The sequence below is a fragment of the Maylandia zebra genome, linkage group LG15 (genome assembly GCF_041146795.1).
Source record: "Maylandia zebra isolate NMK-2024a linkage group LG15, Mzebra_GT3a, whole genome shotgun sequence".
Taxonomy (NCBI): Eukaryota; Metazoa; Chordata; class Actinopteri; order Cichliformes; family Cichlidae; genus Maylandia; species Maylandia zebra.
The window spans coordinates 34,337,629-34,361,085 of NC_135181.1; the positions used below are offsets into that span (position 1 = coordinate 34,337,629).

The window sequence follows — 23,457 nt, forward strand, 5'->3', positions numbered from 1 at the left end:
GTGACCACCATTTGCCTCATGCAGTGCAACACATCGTCGCATGGAGTCTATCAGATTGTCAATTGTGGCCTGTGGAATGTTGGTCCACTCCACTTCAATGGCTGTGCGAGGTTGTTGGATATTCGTGGGAACTGGTACACGCTGTCGTATACGCCGGTCAAGCACATCCCAAACATGCTCAATGGGTGACATGTCCGGTGAGTATGCTGGCCATGCAAGAACTGGAACATTCTCAGCTGCCATCTGCCCTGAACAATGTGAACCATGATTCATCCGTGAAGCGCACACCTCTCCAACGTGCCAGACGCCATCGAATATGAGCATTTGCCCACACAAGTCTGTTACGGCGACGAGCTGGAGTCAGGTCAAGACCCCGATGAGGACGACGGGCATGCAGTTGAGCGTCCCTGAGATGGTTTCTGACAGTTTGTGCAGAAATTGTTTGGTTGTGCAAACCAATTGTTCCAGCAGCTGTCTGGGTGGCTGGTCTCAGACGATCTTGGAGGTGAACCTGCTGGATGTGGAGGTCCTGGGCTGGTGTGGTTACACGAGGTCTGCGGTTGTGAGGCCGGTTGGATGTGCTGCCATATTCTCTGAAACGCCTGTGGAGACTGCTTATGGTTGAGAAATGAACATTCAATGCACGGGCGACAGATCTGGTTGACATTCCTGCTGTCAGCATGCCAATTGCACGCTCCCTCATTGCTTGTGGCATCTGTGGCATTTTGCTGTGAGACAAAACTGCACATTCCAGGGTGGCCTTTTGTTGTGGGCAGTCTGAGGTACACCTGTGCACTACTCATGATGTCAGATCAGCATCCTGATGTGGCACACCTGTGAGGTGGGATGGATTATCTCAATATAGCAGATGTGCCCACTACCACACATTTGGACTGATTTGTGACCACTGTTTGGGAGGGATGGTTATATTGTGTATCTGGGATGAATTTTAGGTCTCTACGTCCATCCCATGGGGAATGGGAGCAGTAACAAAGGTGTTGCGTTTATATTTTTGTTGAGTGTATATGCAGCGAGCTATCGTTGGCTAGCAGCACTTTCTATGTTTAACTTTTAGCTTCAGTGCAGAGCTGGAAAGCTGAATTCTGATGCAGATGGTCTTTCAATGTGACCACATCGAAAACTGCTCAATGACACTGTTTCACAAAAAAGAGCAGGAACGTACATTCAGTGAACAGTGGTTCACTGAAACAGATCTGTCTGGTCAAGGAATCACAGTTGGCCCAGATGTGGTACCAGCTATCTGTGAGAAGCATCTCCTTGGCTGTAATCCAAGTGAAAACACAGACGTGGAGTGTGCGTTCACCCTAGTACACTCAGCCTTGTCTGTAGCTGCTATACCAGATGAGTTTGTAAATGAAGATCAGTGTGATGATTTACTAGTTATTCCCCACATGCCAGTAAAGCAGCTAAGAGCCAATCAACAAGCTGACCCATGTTTGAGGGAAACCATAGCTCAACTTGAGACTGGGAACAAGGTTTAACCCAACTTTAGAAAGCAACTGCCTGATATCCCCTTGCTAATTAGACAATTCAGTCTTCTTGAGCTACACAATCAAATACTGTACCGGACACATCAAGTTGTTGATTCTGTAACCTGACACACTGTTCTTCCGGAACAGTTTCGAGATGCAGTCCTCCAGAGTCTCCATGATGATATGGGAGGCTTACGCATTGTACATACTCTCAACCTCGGTGAGAACAAGATTTTACTGGCCAAGCAGATGTTGAGGGAAAGATTTTGAGAGAAAAGATTAAAACCTGTTAACACTGTGTTCTGAGAAAGTTCCTTCCTGAAAGCGCTGCTCCTTTGAGCCTATCATGTTCAAAGGACCAAAAGAGCCTGAGTAATATTAAGGACATTTTTGTACTTACAGACCAGTTTATTAAGTAAGCCATTGCAATCCCAACACCAAACCAGAAAGCTCAAACAGCCAATTGTCTGTGGGGTAATTTCATTGTCCGCTATGGGATTCTTGAACATTTGCACAGTAACCAAGGGCCTGACTTTGAATCACACATCATCAAAGAACTTTGCAAAATCATGGGTGTTCACAAAATACATACCACACCCTACCACCGGAAACACTGTGGACTGTTTTAATAGGACTTTGCTGAACATGTTTGGCACATTGGAAAACAAAGGCAAATCACAGTGGCATAGCTATTCGAAACTGTCGGTCCATCCGTACAATTGTACAAAGAATGATGTAACAGGATTCTCATCTTATGAATTAATGTGTGGTTGTCAAACCAGATTGTCTGTTTTAGTGCATGCTGTCTGCCTGAGAGGGAGATATAAACTTGCTGAGTGGGAGTCAGATGTTTATGTTGCGGTAAAACAAGATAGAGATCTCCCAATTTACACCATAAAACCTGAGAACAAAGAAGCTTCTTGGCGAACTGTTCATCAAGTTCTCTTACTCCCGTGTGGCTTCATCACACCAACTGGGGAGAAGCCTGTTACGACAAAATTCAAGCACAAGCCAATAACGCGGTTATCAGCTAAATAGTATGATGAGACTGAGCCTTCTGAGACAGAGGAGGATACCATCCGGCTTCATGAGAGGCTTCCCAAAGAAACCACCCAATTCACCACAATATATGAGGTTCCTAAATCATACTTTGATAGAGCTGATAGTGAGATAGTGCAGCCAAGTTTAACTGAAGACTGCTTAGGCGTCGATGACACAGTGATCAGAGAAAACTTGTTTCATGATAATCCAGAGACCACTGTAGAGTGAAAAACACTTGACTGCTGATGCTCCCGAAAATGAAAGTGACTTAGCAGACATGTCCACTTTCTAGGGAGACGTTCTCCGAAGTGGAGAAGACTCTAACATTGACCCTAAGGCCATTAACAACAAAGATTCACAACAAAGTGTGGAAGGTTAAAAAAATGGACACTATTAGGCATTCAGTCAGAAGCAGACTTCAACCAGAAAGACTGCAGCACACCCACTTGGGAAACCCACTGATATCTATTGTGCAATATTTATTCCAAGGCTTAAGCTTAGCTTAGCTTAACAGAGCAAAGTTTCAAAAACTCACCAGGGGCTATTCCCTCAAGTGGTGAAGTCACAGCCATTTCTGATGCAAAGTGACTTGCATTACTTTAGGAGAACAAAACTAACTCTGGTTTCATGACTGGTGAAATGTAGAAACATTTTGAACTTGTCATTTGTACAATACAATAAAAACAGAACTTGAATTTAAAACTAATTTTGTTCATGCTTCATTCCTCAAGCAGAAATGTTTATAGATATTTGTCAGTTAACTATGGTTAATGTGCATTTGAAGTAACTCTGACCTCGCTCTTAGGTCAGATTTTTTGATTTGGAGATCAAAGGACTCAAAGTCCCCAGAGAACTTCGAATTTTAGACCTTCTGGAAATCCACAGAAGGAGAATGATCTTCCATTGCAATGGATGTCGTGCCACAGCCCATATGGAACTCAATCTTGCAGTCCGATTGCCTGAATTGGGTTAGGGTTAGGACAAACTGTGCAAACCGTACATCAATCGTTAGACCGATTTCACACCAATAAACTGCTGAGATCACCTGACAGGCCTGAACTGGATAACACTGATAACTAAAAGGCCCGGGTCTTACTTTGGTATCTAGTCTACTCTATCAGAATACATCAATTTGTTGGAAAACATTATTATAAACTAATCAGTGTGTATATATGAGTACACAAAAAGAAAAAGAAAAAAAGATTTATACTCCACCAAGTCTGTTATTTTAAGAGAAGGAGAAAAGATTTGCTGTACCTGTGGAAGAGGACAGATTTAACCAGCGTCACCACATCTCGACTTGCGTTGTAACCTGCACATACAATGGCCACATGGATGGTCTGAGGAGAAAATGACAAAGCGATTAAGAAGGAGAGATGTGCACAGCACAAGGAACAAAGTATAACTGTGAATTGGCTTAGTAAAAGAAAAAGAAAACAGTGATTGTGTGTTGGAGCATTCATTAACTCATTCCACCTCAATCCAAAGGGCAATTATAGTAACTGTCAAACAAAAGTTCTCAAACGTGTATAAAACTCAACTGTAAGATGAAGCTTTGTAAAATCGAATGAATTTTTAATGAGAAGATTGAGGAAATAGATTTGATAATACTTTTATGATACTATACTATATACTCATATGATAATATCTTCATACATTTAGAGCAGATATTCTAATAATTCTCAAATATATGTTGATTTCACAACATATAGTTGAACAGATGGCTGGAAGTTCTCCTTTATGATATTTTGGTAGACGGCAGAATTCATGGTTCCATTTACCACAGCAAGTCTTCCAGGCTCTGCAAAAGCAAAACAGCCTCAGACCTTCACACTACCACCCCCATATTTTACTGTTGCTATGACACTCCTTTTCTGAAATGCTGTATCACTTTTATGCCAGATGTAATGGGACACACAACTTCCAAAAAGTTCAATTTTTGTCTCATCAGTTTATATTTTCACAAGAATCTTGGGGTTCATCAAGATGTTTTCTGGCAAAACTTAGATGAGCCTTTATGCTCCTTTTGCTCAGCAGGGGGTTTCATGTTGGAACTTTGCCATGCAGGCCATTTTTGTCCAGTCTCTTTTTTATGGTGGAGTCATGAACATTGACCTTAATTGAGGCAATTGAGGCCTGCAGTTCTTTCAATGTTGTTCTGGCTCTTTTGCGACCTCTTGGATAAGTCGTCTCTTGGATGAGTGGGGTAATTTTGGTTGGCTGGCCACTCCTGGGAAGGTCTTTACATCGCAATAAAAAGCCCATTGAAACAACTGCTGCTGTGATTTGGTGCTATATAAGTAAAATTAGAATCAGAATCAATCAGAATCAGCATACATTATTAATCCCTAAGGAAATTGTATGGTTATGGTTGCTCCCTGTAATGGCCAAACCCGTGGCCACACTCTAAAGTCGGTAACTTTTGTATTTTCATTCTTCATTTGAACATAGTAATGAAGAAGACATTTTAGTTGCCAATAACTTCATTGATTGGTTTGGATACATTTGTTCTATTTGTAAGCGCGCACATTTAGTTTACTTATGTATTCATACTACTTCATTTCTTTGCTTTCTGACTAACCTTTGTCTTTTTATTTCTTACCTGCCATCATCCCTGGGAGTTGCTGGACAAAAGATGGTAGCTAGGGTTTGAAACCATTAAATATGAAGGAAGATAATTGGACCACACCACCACTTCCTGCTGAAGGGGGGAATGTGTGTTTTCTTTACTTTAAAAACAAAGTATTTGTATTTAATTAAATATTTGAGTTTAGGGTTTAATGGGGTTTTTTGATTTTCTTCTTTAGTGTTTAGTTTATTAACAAACTAGATTGTACTGCATCGGTTGTGATTTATGATTGTGTTTTGTTTGTTACCCCTCATGTGTCACAATGGTCTGATCAGCCATTATACAGTGGGGCAAAAAAGTATTTAGTCAGCCACCGATTGTGCAAGTTCCCCCACCTAAAATGATGACAGAGGTCAGTAATTTGCACCAGAGGTACACTTCAACTGTGAGAGACAGAATGTGAAAAAAAAAAATCCATGAATCCACATGGTAGGATTTGTAAAGAATTTATTCGTAAATCTGGGTGGAAAATAAGTATTTGGTCAATAACAAAAATACAACTCAATACTTTGTAACATAACCTTTGTTGGCAATAACAGAGGTCAAACGTTTACTATAGGTCTTTACCAGGTTTTCACACATAGTAGCTGGTATTTTGGCCCATTCCTCCATGCAGATCTTCTCGAGAGCAGTGATGTTTTGGGGCTGTCGCCGAGCAACACGGACTTTCAACTCCCGCCACAGATTTTCTATGGGGTTGAGGTCTGGAGACTGGCTAGGCCACTCCAGGACTTTCAAATGCTTCTTACGGAGCCACTCCTTTGTTGCCCGGGCGGTGTGTTTTGGATCATTGTCATGTTGGAAGACCCAGCCTCGTTTCATCTTCAAAGTTCTCACTGATGGAAGGAGGTTTTGGCTCAAAATCTCACGATACATGGCCCCATTCATTCTGTCCTTAACACGGATCAGTCGTCCTGTCCCCTTGGCAGAAAAACAGCCCCATAGCATGATGTTTCCACCCCCATGCTTCACAGTAGGTATGGTGTTCTTGGGATGCAACTCAGTATTCTTCTTCCTCCAAACACGACGAGTTGAGTTTATACCAAAAAGTTCTACTTTGGTTTCATCTGACCACATGACATTCCCCCAATCCTCTGCTGTATCATCCATGTGCTCTCTGGCAAACTTCAGACGGGCCTGGACATGCACTGGCTTCAGCAGCGGAACACGTCTGGCACTGCGGGATTTGATTCCCTGCCGTTGTAGTGTGTTACTGATGGTGACCTTTGTTACTTTGGTCCCAGCTCTCTGCAGGTCATTCACCACGTCCCCCCGTGTGGTTCTGGGATCTTTGCTCACCGTTCTCATGATCATTTTGACCCCACGGGATGAGATCTTGCGTGGAGCCCCAGATCGAGGGAGATTATCAGTGGTCTTGTATGTCTTCCATTTTCTGATGATTGCTCCCACAGTTGATTTTTTCACACCAAGCTGCTTGCCTATTGTAGATTCACTCTTCCCAGTCTGGTGCAGGTCTACAATACTTTTCCTGGTGTCCTTCGAAAGCTCTTTGGTCTTGGCCATGGCGGAGTTTGGAGTCTGACTGTTTGAGGCTGTGGACAGGTGTCTTTTATACAGATGATGAGTTCAAACAGGTGCCATTCATACAGGTAACGAGTGGGGGACAGAAAAGCTTCTTACAGAAGATGTTACAGGTCTGTGAGAGCCAGAGATTTTCCTTGTTTGAGGTGACCAAATACTTATTTTCCACCCTGATTTACGAATAAATTCTTTACAAATCCTACCATGTGGATTCATGGATTTTTTTTTCACATTCTGTCTCTCACAGTTGAAGTGTACCTCTGGTGCAAATTACTGACCTCTGTCATCATTTTAAGTGGGCGAACTTGCACAATCGGTGGCTGACTAAATACTTTTTTGCCCCACTGTATATACCCTTGTATGTCATTTCATGTTTTAGGTCAATTATGTATGTTTGAGCAGTCATTTGGTTTGTTAAGTTTGCAGTCTGTGCCTAAGTTCAGTTTTGTTTCTTTGACCTCTTTTATGAGCTCAACATTTATTAGTCTTGTAAATATAATTTTGGGGGTTAAATAAATGGAAACTATATTTTTCTAATAATTCCTGGGACGACTCCTGTTTTTTCAACTCGGTCTATCACACTCCCAGACAATAAGGACAGTAACTGAACTAAATTAAATAATACATCATATTACAGAGTTGCAAAATATAACAAATAGATCTTGTCTATATATAAATAGGTCAATTATAAATATACAGAATATTACAGAGATTAAATTGTACTCTAAACTTAAAAACTTTATTTTCACTGTAGAGGATGTGTAAATATTTGTGCTGTCAGCATTAACCTCGTTAAAATGACGTTACCGTTAGCGTTGTTAACGCGTTGACCCTGTGCAGCCCCACGCACAGAGTGATCCGCGTTAACTCGCTAAAGGAGATTTGCCGCGTTAATGCAGTTATTGTATTAACGTCATTTTAACGAGATTAACGCTGACAGCACTAGTAAATATTAAGGGTGTAACTATTAAACTGTACAGTGCATTAGATGGAGGAGTTGTACAGAGAAATAAGCATTGTCTGAGAAATGTTAAAAGACTAGCTGCCCCAGAAAATAGAAACGACTCTGGCCCTTCCTGCACAGTGTAGTGGTCTCTTTAATCCAATCCAGTTTATTATCACCGAGGTATTTATAGTCCTACACAATGTTCACATCAACTGCATGGACTGAAACAGAGTCGCAGTTTTCCTGGTCCTGCTAACATCCACAATTGGTCCTTTGTGGTGTCCCTGTGTTGCTGATCACCTTGCCATACACAAATGTTGAAGACGCACATATTGTGGTCATTCATTTAGGTAATTAACAATCCTGGACACAAAAGAGGCATCCACCTGCATCGCTATCGGCTTATCACCCAAGAGGGTTGGTCTGATAGTTCTGAATGGACTGGAAAAGGGGATCCTGATGTGACCTGACAGTAGGTCGAGCTGGTCAAAGACGAGTCTTTCCAGGGTCTTCATGATTTGGGATGTCAGAGCCAAAGGTCTGTAACCCTGGGGGCCACTGGGACATGGTGTCTGTGGTACCGGAATGATGTCTTCCACAGCACCAGGATCCTCTGCCGACTCTGACTCATTTATGAAAGACTCCACAACACTGGAGGGCACAGGCCTTGAGGACACGAGGACTCACCCCGTCTGGTCCAACAGACTTGTCTAAGGGGAGTCTTCTCATTTGTCTCTGAACCTGGCTGAAAGTAATACCTGGGGGAGGGGTGTCAGGACTTTTACAGGAAGCTATGGTGCAATGTGTAGAGAGAGTGGCGTGGCTGTGGATCGCAGGCTGACTACAGGTAAGTCAGTAGGGGAGTGAGCATTCACTGCAGTGTTGAATCTGTTGAAGAACACATTCAGCTCGTTGGCTCTGTCCTCATTGTCCCCAGCTCCTCTGCTGTTGGATGGGCCTGAATTAGGTGATTCATGCCATGTCACGCCTCTCTCATGCTGTTCTGCTGGAGTTTCCACTCCAGCTTTCTCCTGGAGTCGTCCTTACCCTCTATGACCTTGTCCTTCAGTAGTGCCTGAACCATTCTCACCTCTGTTGCCCATTCTGAAAGTCCTCTTCTTGTCATTGAGGTGAGCTTTTATGATTTGAAGCCTATTTTTTAGCAATATCTTATTTAGCAGTTTAGTAGAGAATATAAATAAAAAAATTTATTAAAAACAGTTCAAACAAGAAACAGACAAATATGTCGGCTGCCAGACCATGAGAAAGTTCAACAAGAAGAAAAGGTACAGAAACAGAGGTTATAGTCACAGTAGGAACCCTCGGATAAACAAATGAATTAGCAAATCACTCTACAGAAAAAGCTGACATAAAATGAGTTGACATAAAGTGCTCTTATAAGCGCAGATTGATGTTACACTCAGCCAATAAAGGCCACCACATCCTCCCAAATTTGTCTCTAGTACCAACTGTATTTAGTTGAAGCTTTTTCAGTTGTAGAACAGACATCTCATTGAGCCAGTGTTCAAAACTTGGTTGGGTAGCTGACTTCCAAGTCAGTAGGATGAGTTTATTTGCCACCTCCATCCCAAGGTGCACAGCCATCTGAATATAGAGCGCCAGCTGATGTGACTCGGAGGAGCATCTAAATATTGCCAGATTTTGATTTGCAATGTTATTGCAATGTTACAGAAAAATTATCCAGAAAACCACTGAAACACTGCAGACCAGAATGCGGTTAAGAGTGGGGCAAAACCAGAATAGGTGGGCAAAAGACCCCTCACCCAATTGGCTTCTGTCACATACAAAGGATATTGAGGGAAATATGTGATTCAGCATAACTGATTTGAGGGCTCTTGAATCTGTGGATCACAGTACGTTATGATTCATGGCAGGACACTGATACTGTGTCAAACACAACATGGATATATTAAAGCTTACATTACCAAGCCACGTCACAGAGTCATATCTCGTTGAGGAGGCCAGCAATTAACTAGAAGAGTAGGCTAAAATATGCCTAAAGGCATCCTGTAGAAGCAGAAACTTTGAATGGTCTATTGTGGGTAGAACACTGTAGTATTAGAAAACCTGCTTGTGGAACCTGCTAGGACAAAATTAAACATATCTCACCTCGCACTTATCCACCACTGGGTGTCGGACACAGTCTGAGCTATTACCCACTGTAACAGCTTTCTGGCTCTCATTGTCACCTGTGCCTTCCTCTGAATGTGTTCGGCTTTGGTTGCCACGGTGATTATTGCTCGGAAGCTGTGCAGATGGGCTCCTAGGTGGACGGCTAAGTTCTCGGCGCAGCGCCCGGTTCTCTTCCTCCACCACCCGAACCCGCAACTCTAAGGCCTGTCGTTCACCGGCTCCGCCCACCGGGGTGGATGACAGGGCTTCCAATGGAGAAAGAGGGAGGGGCTTCACTGTGGAATTATAACAGGGAGAAACTGATTTAACATGATTAAGAACATCAGTGTCAGTGGCCAATATATATGAAGTTGAATACTAATAGAAAAACCCACACTGACCAGCCCCAGTGTGGGTTTTCTATACAGAGAAACCACTGATATGAAACGTCACTGCACAAAAACAAATCTAAATTGAAGCAGGTAAGTAGCTTGTCCAAAAAGAGGTGCGTCAAGTGTATAAGGCTAGAGCTACAGCTATTATTTATTCCTATCCATGGCTCATACCCATGGACACATCTTATTAATCTGGAATGGTACAACAGAAACATATAGTGCTGTGCTGCATAGTGCAGTTTTAGGCTTGATTCAGGAGTGGTACGACCATCTTCATTCTTCAGCACAACCTGAACTTTGTTGGAAAACTTTCTTTCATTTCTGAGGATTTTTTATGAGTCTGTGTGGCCAGTACCATTCTCTATGCTGTTGCTTGCTGGAGCAGCTGGTTGAGGCTCTCAGACGCCAAAAGACTCAATACACTGAACCTCAAGACCAGTAATGCTGTGGGGATGGAGCTCCCTTAAGGTGGTGTCAGAGGGGCGGATGTTGTCCAAGACAAGGACAATGCTGGACAATACCTCCCACCCACTCCATTACCTGGTGGCCAGTCACAGGAGCATGTTCAGTGAGAGACTGAGATTACCTATAATGCACCACTGAACAACACAGGAAATCATTCCTCGCTGTGGCCATCTCCCTGTACAACTCCTCCATCTAATGTACAATACCGTAGTTAGCTGCACCCTTTTGCACATCCTCTACAGTGAAAACAACAAATAACAAAGTTTTTCAGGTTAAATTACAATGTCGGTCACAAATAGTTCTCCAGGCTTCTTTTAAAGCTCTTCTTTGGATGTTTCTGTCTTTTCTTCCATTCTCTGTCAAGATGATCCCACACTGCTTCAACAATGTTGAAGTCTGCATTCTCAGGAGGCCAGTGAGCAGCAGATCAAATTATAAATGGTTTTAAGTGCACATTCAGACCTGTGAGACTCATTTAGAAATCAGACATTGAGCCATGGCTCTGTGCTACATGAAGACATTACTGCATCTCTGCCAGTCAAGGGCACTTTGTATATAGTTTATTAATTAATAACTGACATATGAAATGTTCTCACAGGCCACATTGTATCGCGTGCCAGATGTGGCCCATGGGCTGCATTTTTGACACCCCTGTCTTAATATTTTTTCCCCCCAATTTGTATATTTATACATTTTATATTTTTGAATACTGTTCATATGTAGTGCTGTAGAAACTGCCCCCCCCTTTCCCCACATGTCTGCACTGAGTAGGAGATCCTCTTTATCTCATTGTACATCTGTATAGTCACAATAAAAGGCATTCGACTTCTAATATGATTAACTTCCCAGAATGGAATTGTAAAGGAATGAAATACTTGGAACATATATTTATTATATTATATATTATTCTTATTATATATATTTATTCCATCTCACAAAATAGATATACAGTATGTGATTAACAAGATTAGATTTTTAGAATAACAACAAATTAAATCTATAGTAAAAAAGAAATTTAAACCTAATAAAGTTGAATTACAAACATTAGTCAGTTTAGGATTTCAGCTTAGACCAAAACTTCTGGTCTCAGATTTGCTTAAAAACCTTTAAAAATTGATTAGAAATCTATTTATTTTAAAAACTTTTTAGGGGCTTCTTTACAGTTTACTTTATTTCTATGGCGTGTTACATTTTCCTTTTAAATTGCTTACCACTACTTGTTTTGTCTTATTACATTTTGCTTATCAGCTTAAGAGTCACCTGTGAAGAATTGTACCAACCTGCATAAAAGCGTCTTTACAAATAAACATTGATGTATGTAAAACATGATGTATGTAAGACATTTTAAAGAGCCACATAACTGCTGGATTCATGCTTTGTTCACAAACCAGTTCAAATGGGATCAGTCCAAGGATCATAGTTTCAAAATGTATAAAACGCATTGCTTTGGCAATATTATGAATATGATCAAGCCAATAAAACAAATAAAATGAACTGAACTGAGAGGTAGTGATAGAGTCAAAATGTAAAACTGAATTTGAGCCAGTAGTAGCACATCGGTCCTGTCTCACACATCCAGGCTTAACCTGCAGCCAGGCCCTGTCACAGCTTATCACACTCCCAGGAACTGCATCCCACCACCAGGAATTACTGCCAAATCTAATAATTACTTTGCAGACCTTGGTGACTATTCCATTATGGGAGTGTATACACATATACGCTCTCCAGTGACTGTGACCCCAAGTCAAAATTGCCAATTTAATCATAATTAATAATGGCACTACTGCAGCATTTCAATCCTGTGAGTCAAAGTGATTAAAATGGCTCCAAGAACTTTTGGACATTATTGTCTGGAGGAAGTAATCAACTTTAGACAGGCCTCAGTAATTCATTAACATACCACCTCAGGAAGAAAGTTGGGAGAGAAAGGTCACTTTGTCTACAGGAAATTTGTATCTTCACACTTTCTGGGATAAGCCTCGGGCTTTAATATTAAGGCATGACATGCACTGAAAAGTATGACAGTACTGTTCCTTATTTTAATCCCAGCAACCTAAACTTTTATCTTTACTATGGATGGCTGTAGCTAAGGGGGTAGAGCAGGTTGGTGGTTTGATCCCTGGCTGCTCCAGTCTTCATGCCAAATATCCTTGGGCAAGACACTAACCTAGAGTTGCCCTATGATGCATTAAATGTATGTGACTGTTCGATAGAAAAAAATATAGAAACACTGCTTGTATAAATGGGCGAATGAGGCAAGTCGTATAAAAGCAATTTAAGTGCTCAGATTAGAAAAGGACTATATGAGAACCAGTCCAGCATTTTGTTAACATTTAATCAGCTCAAACAGATTTTTCAAAATAGGTAATATTTATCTGTAATATTTAAAAACTTAACGATGTGTTAAATTTAGAAAAGAATAAAGTCAAAAATAAAATGTTGAAAAAAAACAACCTTTTATCATGAATTTTTTAATTTTAAAACAGTTAGAACAGGAGAAAGTTTCCCAGTCTTGCATCACTTTTTTTAAAAATCCTGTCCTGTCTGGTAGCTTTTGCAATCAGAATTATGATCTGAATGTGATAATGTACCAAACACAGTTTGCTTTTCCAAGAAGAACTCTATAGGCTCTTCTTGTTCTTGTTTTATGTGTTTATGTATTCATTTCTAATTAGTGTTTTCATTATTGTTAGACTGTTTCAAAATGGTCAAAAAAACCCCACAGAAACCTAAATAATTTAAAGCCATAAAAGTTGCAAACAACTGTGCCAATACTTATTGTCCTTACCTTGAAAGCTCCCGACTGACAGGTAAAGCCACGTAAGTGCTGGGATGAAGAGCAGGGCGAGGGAGGCCACCAGGAACTTCCGGCGCCCGCGACACATTCCCAGCATCCTCTGGACCAAAGCAGATAGAAAGAGAGGTAAAGTGACCTCTATGTAGGTAGGAGCTGCTGTCCAGGCTGAGTCATAGCACTGAGGGAGAGGAGAGACCAGGACAAAAAAAAAAAAAAAAAAAAAAGAGGTTAGAGAAGAAGCACACATTTCACAGTCTACATAGATTGATTATTATAATGATTATTTTTTGATTCCTGACGCTGATGATGTTTGAGCAGGTTTACTCGTTCAGCTTCAGAAGAAGGTGACATACGCGACAACTAAGGAATTTCTAGATAACATGGACTCTTGGAGAAGATAGGACACCCTAAAAGCCATGCAATCTGCTCCGTTAGAATTTCATCCAAGTGTGTATGATACACAAATGCCACTTGGTGGAGATGTGACATCTGCATACTAAATTTTAAATGAGCGAAGAATGCGTGGTGGCCTGTCACTTTCCTCCTTACATGCTGCAACGTTTACTTACAGCACCAAAGCTATATTGTGTAGGATGAGGAACAGGTAAAAATCTGGGTTAGAATACCCAACCTGTTCCCAAGCAAACAAATGGTTCTGACCAAGCCTGCAGTATATGACTGCCTGAGAGTAGAAGTCAATCATGACAATAATTGGCAATGAAATGTATCATTGCCTTGTTAGGAAGCACAGGTTGTGCAAGTGGCTAACATTTCTACTTTCAATTCAGTTTGGTTCAATTCAATTTATAGCACTACATAATAAAGTGAAAACTGCATCCATTTATTGTATACAATTGCAAATGTCAGATCCAAACATTTAGCTGTTTAGCTGAATATTTTTTGAAAGACAAAACAACACAAAACAAGTTAAAATAAAAAACATCAGACAAAATTATTCAGTCAAACTGTTCATCTAAAACTTAAATCACACCTTCAGAAATGAAGTCTGACAACTTTCATGTTATTAAATATCACATAACACATCAGGCAGTCACACACTATGTGGCTTTATGACCTAAAGCAATTTACCACAGTCTGTCCATAACGAACATCGTGTTCAAACATAAGTGTCCATAAGTGCACGTGCCACCAGGACTTGGCTTCATCAGGTGATGGCCACCAGCTCGCACTGGAACTATTCGGGGAAGAGTTTGAAGCGATGGGAATGAGAATCAGCACCTCCAAATCTGAGGCCATTGTCCTCAGCCGGAAGTGGGCGGAGTGCAAGCTCTGGGTCAGGGACAAGTTCCAGCCCCAAGTGGAGGAGTTTAAGTATCTCAGAGTCTTTTTCACAAGTGACAGGAGAAGGGAGCAGGATATTGATAGATGTATTGGTCCTGCGGCTGCAGTAAGGCAGATGCTGTACCGTGGTGAAGAGGAGAGAGCTGAGTGTAAAAGCGCTCAAATTACCGGTCGATCCTCTTCCCTACGCTCACCTATTGTTACAAGCTGTGGGTAGTGAACGAAGGAACGAGACTGTGGATACAAGCGGCAGAAATGGTCTTCCTCCAAAGGGTGGCTGGTCTCTCCCTTAGAGATAGGGTCAGAAGTTTAGCCATCCATGAGGGGCTCTGAGTAGAGGCGCTGCTCCTCCACATCGAAAGGAGATCGTTGAGGGGGTTCGGGCATCTGATAAGGATGCCCCCAGGGCGGCTCCTGGGTGAGGTATTCCAGGCATGTCCCACTGGTAGGAGGCCCCGGGGCAGACCCAGGACACGCAGGAGGGATTATATCTCTCGGCTGGCCTGGGAACGCCTTGGTGTTCCCCTGGACAAGCTGGAGGAGGTGGCTGGGAAGAGGGTACACTAGGTTTCTCTGCTTAGGCTGCTGGCCCCAAGACCCGGTCCAGATAAGCGGAAGAAGATGGATGGATGGTAATTTGACATATTTTAGTTTGATGTAGAGCACAGAGGTTAGAAGTACAATTATATAATATTATTTGAAAAATCCTTTTTCCATTATAACTACATTTGTAGTTAGGGAAGCAATATAGTATCATAGTGTCACCCGGTAAAACGATGTAAAGCAGGCAGAGTTTAAAATGAAAAGTATTACCAAATCTGTTTTTTTTGTCCTTTTTCTTTTTTTTTAAACATATGGCCTGAGCAAAGTAAAGAGTGCAGAGTAAAGTGGAGTGGCTGGGGAGACTTAACCAAATGTCTCCACAAAATTCTGACAGGCAGGCTATGAATCATTTTATTAGGTCCTTAGCATTTGACCCTTGTGTGATAATAACTCCACTAGATCCTGTAATTTACATTACAAATGCTACACTGAAGAAATTTATTACCACATCAGAGTCAGATGTCAGAGGACAGAGTGAACAAATCCAGCTATGCAGGGATCAGCCTCAGAGTCAGAACACTTTAATAATCTATAAGGAAATTATGTGGGGGAAAAGCAGGCAGAAAAAACGCATTGTTTTGAAAAAGCAGGAACACAACACTGGAGAAGGAAAATAGCATACCTCTGTATTTTCCTTCACTTACTAAGAAACAAACAGTGTCTCATTTTTATGGTGGTTTCATTTTGACAGCGAGAGAGAGAATATCAACTAAAAATCCAGAAAAAACTATTGGTTTGCATATAGTAGAGTGAAATAAGTATTTGATCTCCTACAAGAAACTGTGGCTCCAAAGGTTGGCTGTCTCCATGTGGCACACAAATTATAATCAATTAATCTATTTCAGCTACTCTTGATTGCAACTTGTATATGAGTATAAAACACACCTGCCCACAGAATCAGTTTCAAAGCAAGACTGTAGAGCTGTACGAGGCTGGAATGGGCTAGAAGACCATCAGCAAGAAGCTCTGTGAAAATATGACCACCGTTGGTACAATGGAAGACATACGAAATAACCATCAATCACCGCTGGTCTGGAGCTCCATGCAACATCTTGTTCATGGGGTGGAGATAATCTTGAGAAATGTGGTGGATCAGCTCAAAACTACACAAAAGACGCTTGGTAATGATCTGAAACCAGCTGGGTCCACAGTCACCAAGAACATCTTTGATAACATGTTACAATCTTTTGAATCATCTTGTAGGAACCACAAGGTCACCTTGGATCAAGAAATAAACAGGCCAAATTTAAGTTTTTCAGTGAACGTTAGAATGATTAAGAGAAGGCTTGGGAGAATGTGCTGTGGTCACATCAAACTAAAGCCGAGCTCTGTTGGCATGAACATCAACACTGTATTTAGAGGAAGAGAAATGCTTAATATGACCCAAAGAACTCCATCGCCACAATGAAGCACAGAGGTGGAAACAGAGACTGTGGAAACAGTCAGCACTGAACCACATTCAGCACTGGATCAGATAACTTACTTCCCCCATTGTAGATTTACAGGAAGAGACATACACTAATCAGCCACAACACTGAAACCTTGTGCTGTCTAATCACCTATGAGATCCTCAAGTCCAAAAGTACTGTATAGTGTCCTAGGCGTTTAGCACTTAGCAGATCCATGGATTCAGTGTCTTGTACAATAAGACCTCTCTGGGTCGAATTTTCCTAGCAGAGTATTGCAAAGAACCGATTAATGTCATTAAGCTCTTTTGTTTTTTCTTGTTGTGGCTAATTGATTATATGCAGCACTGACAGATAGATATGACATAGATAAGGTCAATGCTTGGGAAACCAAGTTTTGATTGATTGGCTCTTAAATTCTTTAATTCTGTGAGAAGACCAGTTTGCATTACTGCTACAATAAATTACATCTATTTCTTGTCATTATGGTTTATAGTAGAGATCCACCAATTTATCACTTTCTCAATTTGTTGACTATTTCCTAAAATGTGTTTTTAGAGAAACTTTCTCCAACACTCTCCAGCAAAAATTAAAACAACTAATAAGATCACACACGCACAGTCCCCAAAATAGATCTTGCTCTTGAAATGTAATTGGGAATAAGCCTTGATGGGGAGTTTCTCACAGTATCAGAAACTGTGACATATAAAACCTACTCTTTTTTAAGGGTGGAGTTATCACATGACTCAGCATTGTCCACTGTCTATTTTAACTGTATATTTTTTGTACTTTGTTTTGAGAAAACAGAAAAAAAAGAAATATAGAAAAAGCCTTTACACTATTATTGGAAAAAGTCATCCCGGGATCCAGCAAACAGCCCCAGACCATCACACTTCCTCCTCCATGTTTGACAGTTGATGTCACACACTGTAGAACCATCCTTTTACCTGCTCGAAGGCGTACAAAGATTATGCGTGATGAACCAGAAATTTCAAAACTTGATTCATCACTCCATAATACCTTCTTCCAGTCTTCAGTAGTCCATTGGTGTTGTTTCATGGTCCAGGCAAGCCACTTTGCCTTATTCTGACGTCTTAGCAACGGCTTTCTTGCTGCAACTCGTCCTGTCAAACCTGCAGCTCGAGGTCTTCTCTTCACAGTTGAAACTGAGATTTTCTTACTACGACCACTATTAAGTTGTGCTTAAAGCTGTTTTTTTTGTGAGCCACCTATCATACAAGCTGTTAACTCTCAGAAACTTGTCCTTTGATTTAGTTGTGGCTTTGGGTGCGCCAGACCTCTTCCTGTCAGAGCCCAAAAGGTTGAATCTATTCAACTGGACATAGCATTTTCAGTGGAAAAATGGTTCGCCACTTATCTAAGTGACTTCTTCAGTCTCAGTTGACTGTGGGTTTCCCCAACCTTATAAACAGTACCTTTGCACAGCGACTGAAACTAACCCAGTTAATGAACAATGGGCTGTGAGGTCAGTTTCTTGGTCATTAATATGTAAAATGTCATGACCATTGATCAACAACCACTGATCAAAGACCACTGATCATTGATCAATGGCCATGAGTATAATAAAATGAATAGAATTAACCTTTTGGGATTTACTTTCCTGGGTGATTGAGCATGCATCAAAATGTTTTTTCCAGATAGTGTTTTAGCTTGAAGTAACTGCGTCTGTTTCCTCTGTAAAAGCTGTGTGATTCTAAACTTTATTTCCATTAATGGGGGTAAATATTATTATTTTGATTACCAAAGGGGTGTAGTGATATGAAGTAGAAACCTAGCATATCGACATTAAGAGTCAGAACTGAAACTAACATTTGAAATCTGCCTTTAAGAAGATGAACATGTCAAAATATAATATGCTGTAAACCCTCATATACTGTGTGAGCCTGGACATGGACCATAATGCATTGTCTCCAAAGTCCACTGTTAATATGAAAAGTATAAGCACATATCACGATGCAAGAAGAAAAGAATTTCTTGTTTATTCAGTGAATGTTTTTGTTTAGTGCTGGCAGCCCAGAATGAGAAAATCAATGAAGCAGTGACCAGAAGAGGCTCGTTTGCTGATCCAACATACTTCATTTAAGAGGCAGCTTCCATGTTTATTTATAAAGACAAACAGGCATAATCTTGAAACATTATGCATTCTGGGACAAAAGGCGATATCGATTGTTGCCTGATTAGCTTAAGGTTTTTGACTCATTTACTGTTAACATCTGAATACCCAATCCTCAAAGGTGAATTTACTGACAGGATTTTGTGCAGAAGCACTTAATGAAGCTGAAACATCCTCCTGATCTTATGCTCAGAAAATGATCCGAATCATAGCCAGTGGTTGTTCATGCATTTATACACACAGCTGTATGGTCATTCTAAAAATATTATATTTTTACCTTTGAATTAAGATATAAGAAAACAATAAATAATTTAAAAGTTTAGTTAATAACAGAGTTACAAAGTTAAAATATTGACCATTACAAAAATTATTTAATATGTGGTGACACGGCCTTCAAAATGATTATTTATACTGTATTTTTTTCTCATTTACTTACATTTTATATATTCCATTAATAATCAATTTATATGCCTACAGTCATGTCAAATATATGCTACCACAGTTGTGTTTGTTTGTGGAAGTATTTGCTTATGGAGAGATGTTTTGCACCTGTGCAGCCCTCCAAAATCTTCGCATTGCCCAGTGTAAATGACACTGTGCATTGGTGGAATGCCAATTAGTTGACAAGTGGCCTGGAACATGGAAGGGAGACCGAGGCCTTTCTCAAAGTGCGTATTTGTGTGTACTTGTGTTCTCATGCACTTGTTATATGTCATCAGTTGCAGACCAAGTACTGTCCCAATTTAAAGTACACATCAAGCCAAGTATGCTCAAAATTCCCGGATGTGTTCTTGCTCCTCCAATTCTATCGAGCATGCATCGGTGGTGACTTGTGGACCTGGTGCAGCCAAATATCCCAGAATGCATTTCATCCAAAACGCAAACGCGGCAATGGTGGAGGAGAGCGGCTAAGAAGTTTCAAATATTACTCTCTGTGTAACAAAATAAACTTTTAAGATATTTTACGGCAAGAATGTAGCTGTGTAAACTTCAAATATCTGCTATCAAGACATCACACATTTGCAGAAGTGCTCCAACAGTTTTGGAGATGTCTGTTACCCCACCAGCTTAGAGCCGGCGAGAACACTTGATTCCCGGCACATCGTTTTGAAACCCCCGTGGTCTTTCGCTACTCAGGTTAAACATGACACAAGTCACTTAGGTAATTTAATTTAATAAAGTAAATCTTATTTATTTCAGTGTTTTATTTGTTCCTGAACAAATCAGTTTGGCAGTAAATAAAGTTAGAACAGTTCAGTTATGAAGCTTATTTAATTTTAAAGTCTTACTTTGAGAGCTGTCAGCATATTTTAAATAGAATATTTCACCCATCATATCCCTGATGTAAAAATATGCTGTTCTTATTTAAACAGCTGACTGAACTAAATCTAACTGTAGAACATCTGACTAGTGTTGTTGAGTAATGAGGGTTTCCCATACCTGTTTGAAGCGAATAGTGCACTGCGCATGCATGCAGTGAAAAAAAGAAAAAAGAAAAAAAAGGCTAATACAGGACCAGGTTCCCCCCCAGAGTCAAGAAGCTTCTTGCATGTAATGTCTCCACAGTTATACACTGTAAAAGCTGATAAGGAATCATGAACCCAGCGTCTTTACTAAACATCAAACATGGTGTCAGAAGTTGTGGTGTGGTCGTGTGCTAAAGAGCTGCCAACAAAATGCTAAAGTGAAAGTTTTCTCAGCACCTTGATGACATAAAATCCCTTGTGCCCAACTCTGTGCTGCCCTGGGTTCCTTTGCTAGCTCTTCCTGTGACTATGTCAGTAACTTGGGTGTACTGCTGCATAGCTCGCTCGAACTCAATAAGCAAGTGTCTGCTGTAGTGAGATCTAGCTTCCACCAACTGCACCTTATCTCTAAGGCTAGGCATTATGTTCCACATGAGGACCTGGAGAAGCTTATTCACGCTTTTGTGACCTCCAGGTTGGATTATTGTAACTCCTTGTACTACGGTTTTCCCTCTTCTCTTCTTCTTAGACTGCAAACAGTCCAAAATGCCGCAGCTGGCCTCTTGACTGGTACCAGGAAATTTTGCCCTATTACTCCTGTTCTAGCTAGCTTGCATTGGCTGTCCATAAAGTACCCTATTCAATTTAAAATATTACTCCTTACATTCAAAACTATTAATAAATTAGCGCCGAGTTATCTTAGTGAACTTCTCAAGCCACATACTCCTGCTAGAACACTTAGATCTGCCACTCAACTACTTCTGGTGCAACCTAGATCTCGGCTGAAGTCCCGGGTGACCGTGCGTTTGCTCTGGCTGCCCCGGTACTGTGGAATACCCTTCCACTCGATATCCGCGTATCTGATTCCATTGCACTGTTTAAATCACGACTAAAAACCCACTTATTCAATCTTGCCTTTCCCTCTAAGTTAATATTTCTTTTATGATTTTATATTATGCACATTTATGCTCATTTAATTTCTTGTTTGTTCTGTACCTGTTGCTTTCCTATGTATCAGTGACAGCTACCTGCTTGCATACCTAGTACTTGCTTTGGTCCTATTTCTATTATCTTCCTTCTATTCTCTATGTTACTTGTTAAGCACCTTGGCATACCCTTGGTTTTTAAGTGTGCTTTATAAATAAAGTTTATTATTATTATTATTATTGTAGCGAGCAAGCAGCCAGCTAGCGTTGTTCAGCTATCGTATCAAAGACTAGTAAATGACCATTAATGACCATGTTGGAAGGATTCCGTACACCAGAAACATTGATGTTCAAAGGAAACACTGCAAAGAAGCGGCATGTGTTCAAGCAAAAATCCGATTCATTCATTGCAGCTGCTCATTCAGATAAGGATGCCCGAACTACAGCGTTTATCCTTCTAAACTTGGCAAGCTATGAAGCCATCGAGAGGGAGCGTGCCTTCCTTTACACGTGGAGAACACAGACCAGTGACCAGAGCAGAATCAAGAAAAAACGTGCAATGTCTCAAATGCAAATTCCACAAACTGTGTATTCCTCAAATATAACTATAGAAAGTAGGGCTGCTCAATTAATCGAATTTTAATCACGATTACGATCTGGGCTTTCAACGATCATTAAAAATGACTGAGCCGATTATTAGCCCCTCCCTCATTTATCCGCGACACCTTAAAGGCCGGTCCGTGAAAATATCCGGTTGTTCAGTGATGACGCGACGAATCCTACTTCCGGGTCTAAAGTAGTCTGCGTTTAATATGGCTTTTGTGTTGTTAACATGTTTAATGTTATGTATTTTCTTCTATTTGATCTCAAAAAGCTCCTAAAACAGTCAGCGACCACTGTTGACCTCCCTCGGCTTTTATTACCGCTAATCATTTATTTAAGCTCAGTTTTTAAAACCTTACGATGTAACTACAGCCCAGCCCATGCAGCAGTATATGAATGACTAACCTCGTATTGTGGATGGATTATCTCAGTTGTTCTCCTGGCTGAAGTTTGGTCCTTTTACAGCATCCTGCCATGCGATTACATTTGTTCCTGACCACCGAGAACACTCACATTAACTTTTATCGAGTGGAAAAAAAGTTAGCTTGTTTATATTATGCTAACATAGCTGTGTCGCTAGCGGTCACGTAGCACATCATTATATACCAGCTAGCCCAACTTCAGTAACCCTACAAACGTCACTGCTGTTTAGTTTTCTGTCTTCATTTATGCTGGAAGTGATAGCAGAGCTGTACGTTTTAATTTGTTTCCAAAACCCCGCAGTCAGGACATGCTATATTGTATTTAGATAGAAGCTAGCGAGCTAACTCCCTGCTAACTTCTAACTCCGTTAAATGTCATAAATTCCGTTTTCATGGATGCCTGGATGTTAAACTCAATTGTTACACCTGGTAGAGGAGAAGGCTGATCATTTTATTAAAGATGAAATACTTTAGACAGTTTTTCAACTCTCAGTAATGCCATAGTGATCGTTTGATATATGGACCTGCAGCGGAGTTTAGACCCAGACACGGCTAGTGACGTCAGACTGAACAACCGGATTGTCGGGCATAAACCGGTCCGTGGCGCAAAAAAGGTTGGAGACCGCTGATTAAGAGGACCCGAGGGAAGCTCGGAAAGCTAAGCAGAAGTTATTTGGAGAGTGACTGCCGTTGGTTGAAAAGAGAGTTTAAAAAAACAAAAAAAACAAAAAAAAAACTTCAGTGGTGTTGCACACTATTTTATATTATTTTTTTAAAGTCATTGTTAACCCTTTAAAGCCGGTCAGAGCAGCACGCTCCATTTTGCGTAACTATTTTTAAATCCCTGTAGAACCTGAACCGTGTAAGCTAGCGCAATAATTTGTTTTGCATATGAAACCGGAGGAGTTGTACTTACATCTTATGCCATCAGCTTGTCCTCGGTCACGGTTTCCTTCCACATATAGCTTTGCAAAAATTGCATAAAAAGCGCTTGCAGGAACAAAAACATAATATTCCAGAAACACGCTTTGCCGATCCTATCAGCTGTTCGTAACACTTCCCACAGTGAAATGAGGCACATGCTGTTTTCTTTGCAAATTTGCATCATAGGATTGTTTTTTGTTTTTCCTGCAGTATATAAAAATTGGTGTATC

The 23,457-nt window shown here is 40.7% G+C and overlaps 1 protein-coding gene across 2 annotated transcripts in view; it reads right to left on the minus strand.

Annotated features, from left to right (window-relative positions):
* large1 (LARGE xylosyl- and glucuronyltransferase 1) overlaps positions 1-23,457 on the minus strand; it is a 66,084-nt gene that overhangs the window by 34,116 nt on the left and 8,511 nt on the right. For both annotated transcript variants that reach the window (XM_024805195.2, XM_076874327.1), the window contains exons 2-4: positions 13,433-13,619; positions 9,782-10,080; positions 3,792-3,874 (exon numbers count right to left, since the gene is read on the minus strand). In XM_024805195.2, coding sequence (XP_024660963.1) covers positions 3,792-3,874; positions 9,782-10,080; positions 13,433-13,538 — 488 coding nt within the window. In that variant the 5' untranslated portion in view covers positions 13,539-13,619. The remainder of the gene's footprint in view (positions 1-3,791; positions 3,875-9,781; positions 10,081-13,432; positions 13,620-23,457) is intronic.